At 38.6% G+C, this 13,896-nt stretch overlaps 1 protein-coding gene across 1 annotated transcript; it reads left to right on the top strand.

Moving 5' to 3' along the window:
* Window positions 1–5,281: 5,281 nt before the first annotated feature.
* Window positions 5,282–12,368, top strand: LOC125342810 (vomeronasal type-2 receptor 116-like). Its single transcript, XM_048335117.1, has 7 exons — window positions 5,282–5,308; window positions 5,808–6,083; window positions 7,184–7,480; window positions 7,586–7,984; window positions 8,808–9,035; window positions 9,914–10,037; window positions 11,446–12,368. Exons 1-7 carry the CDS (start codon window positions 5,282–5,284, stop codon window positions 12,366–12,368), a joined length of 2,274 nt encoding a protein of 757 aa, XP_048191074.1.
* The last annotated feature ends 1,528 nt before the right edge of the window (window positions 12,369–13,896 follow it).

Genomic DNA, 13,896 nt, shown 5'->3' with positions numbered 1-13,896 from the left:
ACCCTCAATAACAACGGATACCACAGAGGCTACACAAATACTTGGAGACTAAAGCCCTCACTGTTATCTAACTCTTGGATCACAGACCAAATTAAGGATGAAATTAACTAATTCATGAGCCACAACGACAATGAAAATACAGCACAAAGAAACCTATGGGATACAGCTAAGGCAGTGCTGAGGGGCAAGATCATTGCCATCAGCACTCACATTAAAACAATGGAAGCAAAGCAGGTGAATAACCTCACGATGACCCTCAAACATCTGGAAAAACAAGAAATAATCGAATCCAAATGACTAGGAGGAGAGAGATCACAAAGATTAAAGAAGAAATAAATCTGATTGAAAAATAGAAAGATCATTCAACAAATAAAACAGAAAGCTGGTTCTATGAGAAAATGAATAAAATTGACAGACCTATTGCAAGACTTACAAAAAAAAAAAAAAAAAGGACAGACTCATATCCATAAAATCAGGGTCTCCACAGGAAAAATTACAACAAATACAGACAATATTCAAACAATAATAAGGAACTATTTACAGAACCTCTACTCACTAAAAAACAATAATTTTACAGAAATGGATCAATTCTTAGAGAATTATAAACTTCCCAAACTGAATCAAGAAGAAATAGATCAACTAAATAAACCAATAACTTACAGCGAGATACAGGGGGTAATCAAGAGCCTCCCAACAAAAAAAGCCCACGCCCAGATGGATTCACCAATGAATTCTATAAAAACTTTAGTGAGGAGCTAATATCAATACTCCTCAAACTCTTCCGTGAAATAGAACTGAGGGAGAAATCCCAAACTAATTCTATGAAGCCATGTAGGATGTACAATCTCCCCACTTCTTTTCAACATAGTGCTGGAATAAATAACCATAGCAATAAGGCAACAGGAGGGCACCAAATGGATCCAAATTGGCAAAGTAGAAATCAAGCTATCCCTACTTCACAAGAGAAAAGATAAAAATGGCAAAGAAACATATGAGGTAATGTTCAACATCCCTGGCAGTAAAGGAAATGCAAATAAAAACAACCCTAAGATACCACCTCACTCCAGTTAGAATGGCCTATACTCTGAACTCAGGCAACAACAAATTCTGGAGGGGATGCGGGGAAAGAGGAACCCTTCTCCATTGTTGGTGGGAGGGAAAATTAGTACAACCACTTTGGAGAACAGTATGGGGGCTCCTCAAAAAGCTCAACATAGACCTATCTTATGACCCAGTCATACCACTCCTAGGCATCTATCCTTAACAATAGGTCTCAGGATATCAAAAAGACATCTGCACGTCCGTGTTTATCACTGCACAATTCATAATAGCCAAGATATGGAAACAACCCAGATGACCCTCTACAGATGAATGGATCCAAAAAATGTGATATCTATATACAATGGAATACTACATAGCAATTAGAAATGATGAACTACTGGTATTCTCGGGGAAATGGTCAGAACTTGAACAAATAATGTTGAGCGAGACAAGCCTAGAACACAGAAAACAAATCTCCTTGACATATGACTGTTAAGGTAGGGGGAGGGGGAGACAGTAGAGACCAGGTCTGCGAAACAGAAAACTTCTTGTCAAATGGTATTTACTACAAGTTTGGGTAGCAAACTCACATTATGTAACTAAAACTAAACAACTACTCAACATATAAAGGTCAAAATAGACCTCTCAGTGGATCACAATAGCTCAAAAGCTATGTATGTATGATCATATAATACAAGGATAAGCAAACTCTATTTATGACGTTATATTTAAAGTTCTAGGTGAATTTCCTTTGGCATATTCCACGTGACTACTGTATATGTTTTTGGTACACTGGGTATTGTATATATGTCTACCTGGTCTAGGGAAGGGAAAGAAAAATAAGGGTGTAAGATATCACAAGAAATGTACACACTGCCCTATTATCTAAATGTACCCATTTTGCACCACACCTTGTCAACAAAGTTTAATCAATAAATAAATTTTTTTAAAAAAAAAACCTCAGGGACCGTGCCCAAGCCGTGAATTCACGCCCTAGACCAGTACAAAAATATAAGTAAATGAAACAAAAAATAAAATCCTTGTAAGATCTATCCTTAGTTCATGGAGCATACACCTACAAATATCTGTGAAGACTATCATGCTTTTCAAAATGAAAACAAATGCTTCTTAAATTGTGGTCCAAGCTGTGAAGCCAGGGAAGTAATAATTTTTGCCATCACTTCTACTAATAGTGATTGTTTATCTCCCTCACTGAAGAGGGAATGATCATTTTGTGAAGCTGACAGGGGCTGCGATCTCACTCCGACTTTGAAGAAAGTTGGAAATAAAGTGTTCTCTTTAAAAAAAAAAAAGCTACGTGCAATGCCTATGCTCATCTAATCATACAAAATAATAATTATCAAAATAACTCCTGGAAATAGAAAAAAACAGAAGTGTACATGGCTCACAAAAGTATACAAAGATTTCAAAAAAAGTATACAAAGATATACTAAACATCTTTGGTAGAAAGAAAATGCAAAACCAAATGACACTGAATTTTATCTCACTTCAGTGACATTATCTATCCTCAAGAAGACTAATAAAAATCACTGCTAAAAATAAAGAAAAAGAACACTTACATAGGAATTTAATTTCATGGACACATTAGGGAAATCTGTATGTCTGTTCCACAAGACATATATTTGTGATATTATTCACAACTATTACATTGTGAGGCTCAGGCTCATTGCATGCATATATGTTCACATCTCAAGAAGACCTCTCTCTATATATATATTTAATATCAAGAATCTATAAATTCAGTGATAAAATGCTGTAAAATGTAATGAATAGTCACTATCAACCTCATTAGAAAGGTGTTTTTTCTCTCCTTCATTTTTAAATTTCTTATACTGTCAAGTCCTTCCTGTATACTGTGATAAGGATTTTGTGATAGGCACTGCATGACAATAGACAAGTGTACCATAATACACGCCCAACACTGCAGGCATGCAGAGTGTGTTCACTGCCCTGAGGTAGCTGTCTTCTCCAGGGTCACTAAAGTATGCATGGAATTTGGGTCTAAAAAATTTTAACAAGCAGAAAACATAGACTTTGTTTCAATAGCATTAACCCTTATGATAAAGAGGAATTTCATTATTCACTTCATGTTGTTAGACAACTATATCAGGGGAATAACTTGATCTATGTTAGAAAGTTCATTACACATGACCTGTTTGAAGATAAAAGTGCAGAATGGAAATGTGCAACTCAATTTTGGCATGGTCCTTGAATTTTGGGCGTCTTTGCCACTTCCCTGGGCATTAGTAAATGGGTGCATTTGTGGCGGGCTGTGCACGTGGAATTCTAATAGAAACTTGCTTGAATCCACTAGCAATAACTGGTGGCTGTAATGGACATTGCGTGTGTGAACTGACCCTGTGGATACAATGCAATAAGAATTTGTTTGATAGTTCACTGACATCAATTGTTTTCTGGCCATTTCCATGCAGCCTCTGATGCAATCCAATTGCTTCACCCCGAATAGCTTTCATGCAAAAAGTTTCTGGACACAGATGTGAAACCATATATATATAAAATAACTTCATCCCCAGGGCCTCACTATCTGTGATCTGAGAGAAATCACAGCACCTGCGACGAAGGACAATGGCAAACACATTTTCCAAATAATATTTTTCTCCTGGATGCAAGGCCTCAGATGCAGAGCCTCAGAGAAGCGTTTTCCACATTGTCCCTGGGGATTCACAAGAGGCTACAAGGAAAGATGGACAACAGTATATGTCTCTGTCAATAAAAAGACACATGTGCACCTGTACAAAGATATATGACTATACATACCGGACACTGTGGGTCTCACTTCCAGCCAGAATTTCAGCTAGGTAGATGCTTCAGGGATGTGCCTTTTGATTTTCTTACTCGTTTTTCTCCAGTTTCCCCTTCCTGTCAATTCCTTGGCCGGCACTAGCTGCTTTTCCAGGATGAAAGAGCGAGCACACATGGATGGAGATGTGATGATTGTTGCGTTTTTCCCTCTCTACACTTTGGGATCAGATCTCAGTAACAGCGGTGCTCACAAGAATGAAGGCAAGCTGTAAGTAACACCTCATCTTACTTCCATGTCCTGTTTTGATCTCAGGATTTAAAATAACTAAGGGAACTCTAGATGCACACTAGATTAATGCTCAATTTTTCCTCACCCCTGGCCTCCTATCCTTTTTATCAGCAGAAGTGAATCCCCCAAATGGTATTAATTGCTTTCTGTAATACTGTTGTCAACTTTTCACAAAACTTTTATCAACATATCCTCCATATGTGTATGTTCAATTAATTTTCTTCAAGGGCACTATTTTCTCACCCTGAGAAGACATAACTAACATGATAGGCTTCCATTATGAAATTTCACATATGCAAACACTTCTTTTTACTCACTTTATCCTATCATTTGGATTTCCATCCTTCCTCTATTGTTTCCTTCTGAAAACATGTTTTAATTTCATAAGAATGTATGTGCTTACCCACACACTTTATACTCACAGACATGTTAGATAGAAAGTTACTTTGGACATTTTCACTCTCCTGTATTTTTGCATACCAGTTTCTCAATCTAACTACATTAGGAAGAGAGTAGTAATCATTGTATTTTTCAATGGTGGCCTTACAACTGGCATTTCACTATGAAGCTTGCTTACAATTCTCTCCGAATCCCCCATGTTGGAGGCTCCTCTCTCCAAGATTAGGTCCTCAGAGTTGGAAGCATCCCTTTTGTTTTGTTATAAAAGAGAAAATAAAATTCCCTGATATGATATTTGAAGTCTTTTGTCCTGGTTAGTGTCACAGGAAGCTGTTCAATACTTTGGGTCTGTGAGCAGAGATTGCTATGGAATCTTAAATGCCACTTTGCTTCTGAAAAATGATCTTCAACTCAGGATTTGTTAGTTGGCCTGGCCCTGCCACAGGTGGAGGTGGTTACTCCAAGAAAAACACAACAGAATATTTGGTGACTCTGATAATTTTATAGGACTCTAGGCATTCACACACTGAGGCCAAAAGAGTATAGGCATAGAAGTGGTTGACAAATCCTTAATAGCTGTGTGCAGATGGTCATAGAAACTAAAGCTCTATGAAATGAACTCCAAGGAAAAGAGACATTTTCAGGTGCCAGTTGCTGTTTATGTTTTCTTTTCCTTTTGTCCTGTTTGTATTTGAGTGGATAATCCAGTGTACCTAAAAGGTTGAAGAAAGGTGAACAAGTACAATAGTGGTGCCCACTAGACAGTAGATGGAAAATGAAGTGTATATCTTGTGGGTAGGGACAGAAGGAAAATACCAGGAGAAAATAACAAAAGGGAGACATGGTTCAATAAACAATGTACGCTTTATTCATTACGTGAACTATGTAACTGTAATCCCCCTTTATATCACCTCTACAGTAATAATGAAAAGTAAATCACTAAATTAATAAAAATATATTGTCTGCTGAGCAAAAACTGAATAGTTGGTGTCTCACGATAGCCTATTCCATCTGAAGTGTGAATGAGGTTTTCACTGTGGTGCATGAAGTAGCAGAGAACAAATAAACTCTTATTCTTGGCATAAGTAAATTTCTGAATCTCATTCATAAAAAAGTCCCTGCATATTCTTATCTAATCTTATATGCAAGCATTAGACACTATATACACGCTCCATCTCCATTATGGGTGCTGTTTTCACATATTCTTTAGCAGAAAAGCAAGGATTCAGTCCATCAAAATAATGTTTCAACTACTCTGAAATTTCTATGCTAATTACACAGGCTTACCTTCAAGAACTATCAGTTTGTTTTGGCCTTGACTTTTGCTATGGAAGAGATCAACAAAACTCCTGCTCTTTTACATAACTTGACTCTGGGATTTGATATCTGTAATGTTCAAGATGGATTGCCAACAGCATTTAAAAGTCCCTTCATTTGCTTTTTTGGGAACTACACGGTTCCTAACTACTCGTGTATACGTGGCAGCAAGTCTATAGGAGCACTTACAGGACCATCAGTAATATCATCTGCCCAGATAGGCCCATTGCTGGACCTCTACAAGTTTCCACAGGTGAGGTTGGGAGGAGTGTCTAAATTGATGCCATTTCATGTGTTTAGAAGAGAATGGGAATTAGTGACTGCATTCATGATTCTATCACATTTTGTGATATCAAAGAATAAGTATTCAGGAAAATGGGCTATCTATGCTCCCATAGTTTGGAAAAGGATTAAAAATTTAAATCATAAAAAGGGACTATTTGGAGTTTAAAAAATTATCAATTTTTTTAATTCAGGTAATGGAAAATGACTTTAAAGTGTACAGGTATGCTGAGCTGGGTGTTGGTGTCTCACACTTGTAAACCTAGCTAGTTACAAAACATATATCAAATTACCTGCAAAAACCAGAAAGTAACATGTGGTTTAAGTCTGGAGGAAAAATCCAAGAAAGTGCATGGAGCTCTGACAGTAATAATCCTGTGCAATCACACACACACACACACACACACACACACACACACACACATACACACACACACACACATTCCCACCAGAAAGTGAAAGACATTATATTGAATTGAGTAATGCAGGCTTTGGAAGACAAAAGAGGCAATTGTTTTCTCATATATAAATATTAAATCTAACAAGTGAATATGAAATATGATATAAGGCTAGAACACATATCAGATATATATGTATATAAATATATGTGAAAACCTATGAAGTAGGTTAAACATAAATGTGAAATTCCGTGCTCCAATCTCTCTAATCAAATAACAAACAATATGCAAATGAACACCACACAAATATAGCATATATTCCCTGAAGGGTGCCGGTGTTAAGGAAATGTGCAAACGAACAAATGAATAGGAAATAAATGGGTGGGAAAATACAACCTACTATTCAAGATATATATGGGAAAATGGAGCTAGGAATATATGGCTGGAAGTGTAATAGAAAGGAGGATTTATTGGAAGAAGTGACAAAGATAAAGAGACAATTTAATAACAAATTTTCATGTTGCACACATATTAAAAATGTTAATGTTATTTCAATAAGTAAAAGATAATCCTGTCATGTAGTTCAACAGGTTATTTAATATACATCATGGCTGAGATTGTGATGGTTAGAAATCTTCTCATTCATGGAGCATACAATTTTCATTCCCTTTAGCTCACCATTGGGCCTTATGATCAGGCCTTGAATGACCACAGGAAGTTCCCTGCTCTCTACCAGATGGCCTCGAAGGACACGTCCATAGCCACTGCCATGGTCTCATTACTGGTTTACTTCAGATGGAACTGGGTGGGACTGTTCAACTTTCTAGATGAGAATGGCTTGTGGATTCTTCCTCTACTGAAAGAAGAGATGGACAAGAGCAGAGTTTGTGTTGCCTTCGAGCTAGCAATCCAAAGCTATGGCCTATCATTTGAAAGCATGGCACTGTATAACCAGATTAACAAATGTTCAGCAAATGTCCTCATCATATACGGTGGTAAGGAAGACCCACTAGATTTCATGGATGTTATTGAGCAGTATTTAATAAAAGGTAAAGTTTGTATCCTGAACTCACAGTGGGAGTCCCCCTTGAGGAGGAGATCTTTAAGGCGAGGTTCATTCCATGTCCTTCTAACTTTTTCACACCGTCACCCAGATGTTTCTGGATTCACAGATTTTGTCAAGGCAGTGAACCCTTCCAAATACCCAGAAGACTATTTCCTTGCTCGGCTGTGGTTTCTCTCTTTCAATTGCTCACATTCTGAGTCTGACAGTGTTACATGGCAGAACTGTCCTCGTGATGCCTCCTTGGATTGGTTACCTGGGCACATTTTTGACATGACTATGTCTGGAGAAAGTTACAATATATACAATGCTGTGTATGCTGTGGCCCAGGCTCTCCATGAGATGCTGCTACATCAAACAGAAGTACAAACATTAGAAAACAGGAAAGAGACAGTGCCTTCCCCTGCACAGGTAAGGCCTTCTATTTTGAATGGCACGCACAATAAGCACAGTCAATTCCTAGAGGACATTCTTACCACATGAAATTAAATATTTTTGTTATGTTCCCCAAACTAAAGACATTAAATTTCTATAAATGTCTGTGAGGTTTTCTAGACATGTGCTCCTGTGCTCTTATGGAGAACAGGCCAGTAGCAAGAAAGAAATAAATTCCATGCTTCTATTCTTTCTTCTAGTAACTAATAACTTCCACATACACAGGTAATGTTGTGAAAAGAGAATAATCACCTTTTCCCTATGAGTTTCTAAGGATGACCTGCTGAGCACAAGTATTTCTATTTCTCATAAGTAATCTAGATTCATTCTCCTTTAGGTATTAAAACTTGAACAAGCTCAAGCTATAACTACTGACACCCACAGAATTAGTTGTTGTGGAAAACTCTAGCCACCTGAAAATTGCTGCATTTATGCTTATTTAAATGAAATCGGTTTTGTTTTAAAAGAGGCCTTCTAGCATTTTGCGGTGTTACCAGCTATCAGGAAAATTATTCTTATTTCTCCAAAGACTTTCTTCTGCAGTGCTTTTTCAGGTGTCTGTGCTTTTCTTGAATTCTGATTCAGAGATAAAAGACACGCAGGCGCTTTTCTATTTCTTTTCTCTTTTCTTGTAATCACATGAGAGTTTTTACTGCAAGCTCAAGCCTGGGCTCACGCTCATCACTGATCCAGCAGGTCTGAATCTAGAGTCCCAACCTTCTTCGGAGCCTTTCTTAATTCAGCTTTTCTTTCTCACCTCTGGTATATACCTCAACATAAGATGATGTATCTCTTCTAGCTGCACACTTTTCTGAAGAACACCCAATTTCAGAATCCTGCTGGAGACCTGGTGATTTTAGATGATAAAAGAAAATTGGAGGCAGATTATGACATTGTGAACACTTGGAATATTCCACAAGGTCTTGATCTTAAGGTGAAAATAGGACAGTTTTCTCCACTTGCTCTGCATGATCATCAACTATCTTTATCTGAAGATTTGGTAGAGTGGCCCATAGAAACTACAGAGGTGAGTTGTTATTTAATTGTAATGATTTTAAGAGCACATAAGTAAGTCAAATGTATACCTGATTGAATGCCAACACTGACTCCTGTAATAGTAGCTATTCAGTTCTAAATGTTATGGTTTGAATTCAGGCCCAGCAGGAATACCTGTGATACTCTTATCTTCATTTAACCACCACAAAAGAAGTCCTGGGTGCTGGCTGATGCTTCAAATCCTCTCTACTTGGAAAGCTCACATCCTAAAATCTCAGATTATAGCTCATTTTAGAGCCCCACCAGGCCAAAAAAAATCTGTGAGAATCTATGTCACTAAAACACCTCAAAACTAAGATAGAGCTGTAGATCATGCAACCGATCATTAATCTTGAAAACAAAATAGCTCAAGGACATTTCTTGGACACTGAGTTCAAGGACTAGGATCAGCACTCTCTAAGAAAAATTCAGTTTGTTTCTAAATGTGAATTTTGAATATTGTCATAAATTACAAATTGCATGTTCCTTAGCAGGGTTCTAACACCAGTGAAGTACCAAAGGAATTGCTTTATGTATCTGAAAGGTTTACTTCATTCTCTTTTCTGGTGAATTTATTTAATGATTAGTTGAGCTGCTACTTAGATCTCTTCCATGAGAGGAATCATTGAATGAGGTAGCACATAAAGCTTTTGTGGTGACAGGATGTGTAATCCATAGCTGTATTCAATTCACTGACTGGATTTATTTGTATGGATATGCTATTGTAAGTAATTTGAATGACTTTCACTGCTAAGAGTAGTGTATCAATACACCTAAATCCAGTCAGTGAATTAGTCGTTCAAATAAGGAAACTTTGGGAATGTTAGGGAAACCCTAAACAGTTTCTGACACATATGTGATGTTCCTCAGCCTGTTCTTTCTGTCTGCAGTGAAAGTTGTGGTCCTGGATTCAGGAAATCCCTACAGGAGGGAAAGGCTGCCTGTTGCTTTGATTGTACCCCTTGCACAGAGAATGAGATGGCTAATGGGACAGGTAAGTTCACAGCAGAGGGAAAAATACAGGTTCTCTCCTAGTGCCACACAAACCATGAAAAGGACTACGAATACCATGTATTGAAATTGCAGTCATAGTCTTCCTTCATTTACTTAGTAGTTGAATTACAACAATGGATGATACTACTTCTTGAAAAGAAAAAAGACATCATGGGCTCTGAATTGAATATAGGATTAACTTTTTCTAGTATAATGTATGTACGTTTATTTTTTTAATTTTTTAATTTTCTTTTTTTTCTCAAATTTTTATTATCAAACTGATGTAAAGAGAGGTTACAGTTTCATACGTTGGGCATTGGATACATTTCTTGTACTGTTTGTTACCTTGTACCTCATGCCCCCCTCCCTCCCCCCATTTCCCCCTCCCAGGTGTTCAGGTTACTTACACCAAACAGTTTTGCAAGTATTGCTTTTGTAGTTATTTCTCTTTTTTTACCCTGTGTCTCTCAAATTTGGTATTCCCTTTGAATTTCCTGTTTCCAATACCAGTAAACATGGTTTCCAATATACTCAGATAAGATTACAGAGATAGTGTAGGTACAACCATAGGAAGGTGATTCAAGAACATCATCAATAATAGAAACTACACATACATATAGGACGTTGAAAGTAGTTACAACTGTGATATATCAATTGTTTCCATAACATGGAGTTCATTTCACTTAGCATCATCTTATGTGTTCATAAGGGTATAGCTATTGGGCCTTGTGATGTTATTTAAATACAGAGGAATGTTAACATAATTTCTATCATATAGAATACAAAATCCTTTGAATAATAAGGTCTCCATGTTTTGCAATTTTTTTTTTACATTATACAGAAAACACAGATCTTTTTTTCCTAGTTTTGCAGAACTGTTATTAAAGCAGAGAGAATTATCTTGTTTGGTTCAACTCTTCTGCATGGCCTGACTGTATAGCTTCAAAGAATAATTATAATCTCTGTACTCTAGTTCTTTACAGGTGAGTAGGAAAATCAAATTCCACAATTACAAGGAAGGACCACAGTGCTCCTATCTATATGAAGAAGAGACAGAAAAAATTCAACATGTTTTAGTCTTCATTTTAAATAAGGATATTGTTTTGTGTCCAAAATGGTTGAAAAACAGTATGGAAGAATGAAGAGATGTCTAAAATTATTGTTAGGATATTAGGAAAGGCAGAGAAGAAAATGTATGATTTTCATAATAATCGTTCCAACTAGAATTTAGAGCCAAGTGTAGGAACATAATGAAATTATAAAAATCATACTAAATAAGCCTAATAATACTTGGTCATATGAAGTTGATGCTAGTAATTATCAATGTCAGAATTTTTTCTAGATAGGGATTTCCTAATTTCATTTTAAGCACTGGAAACTAACTAATGGCTTTTTGTCTTCCTCACCAGACATGGAGCAGTGTGTGAAGTGTCCAGGTCACCAGTATGCCAACACACAGAGAAACCAGTGCCTCCTAAGAGCTGCAAGCTTCCTGGCTTATGGGGAGCCCTTGGGGATGGCCGTGGCCTGCATGGCTCTTGGTTTATCGACACTCACAGCAGCTGTCCTTGGGGTCTTTCTGAAACATCACAACACCCCCATTGTCAAGGCGAATAACCAGGCTCTCAGCTACATCCTGCTCCTCTCCCTCATCTTCTGTTTCCTCTGTCCCTTGCTCTTTATTGGCCGTCCCAACACAGTCACCTGCATTCTACAGCAAACCACATTTGGAGTTGTATTCACTGTTGCTGTTTCTGCTGTTTTGGCCAAAACTGTAACTGTGGTTCTGGCCTTCAAGGTCACTACTCCAGGGAGAAGGATGAGGTGGCTGCTGGTGTCAGGGGCTCCTAACTTCATCATTCCCATCTGCACCCTGATCCAGGTGACTCTATGTGGGATCTGGCTGGGAACCTCTCCTCCCTTCATTGACACAGACACACACTCTGAACATGGCCACCTCATCTTCCTGTGTAACAAGGGCTCCCTCACTGCCTTCTACTGTGTCTTGGGATACCTGGGCTCCCTGGCCCTGGCCAGCTTCACTGTGGCTTTCCTGGCCAGAAACCTGCCTGACGCCTTCAATGAAGCCAAGTTCCTGACCTTCAGCATGCTGGTGTTCTGCAGTGTGTGGCTCACCTTCCTGCCTGTTTACCACAGTGCCAAGGGCAAGGTCATGGTGGCTGTGGAGGTCTTCTCCATTTTGGCCTCCAGTATAGGGCTCCTGGGCTGCATCTTTTTCCCCAAGTGCTACATCATTTTGATAAGGCCTGATAAAAATTGTGTGCATGGCTTTAGGGACAGAAAATACCCTGGGCAATTTAAGCCCTCCTAAGAAGAAAATTACATATCTTGTCAAGCGGGTTTCTTTTGTCATTAGATATTAATTTACATAGTTGGAATAATTTCTATAAATAAGCTTCTTTTACTCATTTTTCTAGTAATGGCACAGCGACTATGGCTAGCGACAGGCCAATTTCAATTTCATTTCATATATTTTTGTTCTTTCCTTTTACTAAGCACGTTGTTCCAGTTTTCTGATGTTTCAGAGATATTTGAAGAAAAACAAAGTACATCAGCCTTTGGCACACTGTCACTTGTCAAATCCTTGATGATCGGGTGGCTGACTGATAATCGAGGACCATGGTTCAAAGCCAGCCACAACAGGAAAAGTCTCTGAGAATCCATGTCCAATAAACCCACATCAAAAAGCTGGAAATGGAGCTGTGTGTCAAGTGGTAGAACACTAGCCTTAAGCATAATTCTTAATGAATATACACAGGCCTTGTGTTCCAGCCCCAGGACAGGCACGCGCGTGCACACACACACACACACACACACACACACACACACACACACACAGAATACCATAACTTGCGTTGTGGGGGAGAGGAAAGTGGTCAAGGGGATTTAGGGTAAATGAATGGACAGAGGGAAGGTGGACAAATTGAATTCCTAATATTCGATGGCTAAATGTGGAAATGAAACTAGCACACATGAGAGGGTAGGTTGGGAGAGATGGGGGAGAAAGATGGAAGTGGTGTCATGGATCAAGACGCCTTGCACTCATGAGGTGACATCTCTAGGTGTGTGTGTGTGTGTGTGTGTGTGTGTGTGTGTGTGTGTTCCAGTTCTGAGGCTGGCACTCTGGGCCTGAGTGATGTCCCTGAGCTTCTCTTGTTCAAGCCTAGGTCTCTACCACTTGAGCAACAGCACCTCTTCCAGCTTTGTCTGAGTAGAACGTTTCTGCCTGGGCTGGTTTTGAACTTGATCTTCGATGTTAGCTTACTGAGTAGGTATGAAGACAACTGTGAGCTACTCATGCCCAACATTTTTTTCAATGTAGTATGGCAAGATCCCCCTCCCTCCCAGGACCACCAACTTTGCCTCTCTCTGGTCAGCTGGGTGATTTGAGATTGCCTTCCTTATGAGCCTGATTCATGAGGCAAAGCCCTGAGTCGGGACTCCCTGTGTCGCACCCCTCTGTACGTTATCCCTCCTCAGCAACACAGATTTGGGACACCAAAAAAGCCATATGTTAAGTCGACTGGACTACACTTGATACACATAGAAAATGCAAGGAGATGAGATTCTTTTCTCAGGTCAGTAGGACTCAACTGGGAAATTCTGGCATTTAGTGTTGTGTTGGGGACCTTCCTGAGATCATTTGATTTTCTGTTATCTTAGCCCCGGGGCTCAAAAATGAAGATGAAGGTAGTGTTGGGTGTTGTGGAGAAATGTGTTCTGCAATATGATAGGACCTGCTTGGTACCCATAATCTCTCTCTCAAATCTGCACCGAGAACCCCTGCTTCTGGCTTGGTTTTATTTTCTAGATGCCTCACTTTGAAAATTTTTTTCCTT

The sequence above is a fragment of the Perognathus longimembris genome, chromosome 27 (assembly GCF_023159225.1).
Source record: "Perognathus longimembris pacificus isolate PPM17 chromosome 27, ASM2315922v1, whole genome shotgun sequence".
NCBI lineage: Eukaryota > Metazoa > Chordata > Mammalia > Rodentia > Heteromyidae > Perognathus > Perognathus longimembris.
Note: the sequence above shows the minus strand (reverse complement) of the source record. Positions and strands in the feature narration are given on the sequence as shown.

Coding starts and splice junctions, on each gene's coding strand:
- LOC125342810 (XM_048335117.1), top strand. CDS start 5,282: ATGGAAAATGAAGTGTATATCTTGTGG. Junction 5,309..5,807: donor ATGAAGTGTATATCTTGTGG/GTAGGGACAGAA, acceptor CTTACCTTCAAG/AACTATCAGTTTGTTTTGGC. Junction 9,036..9,913: donor GGCCCATAGAAACTACAGAG/GTGAGTTGTTAT, acceptor GATGTTCCTCAG/CCTGTTCTTTCTGTCTGCAG.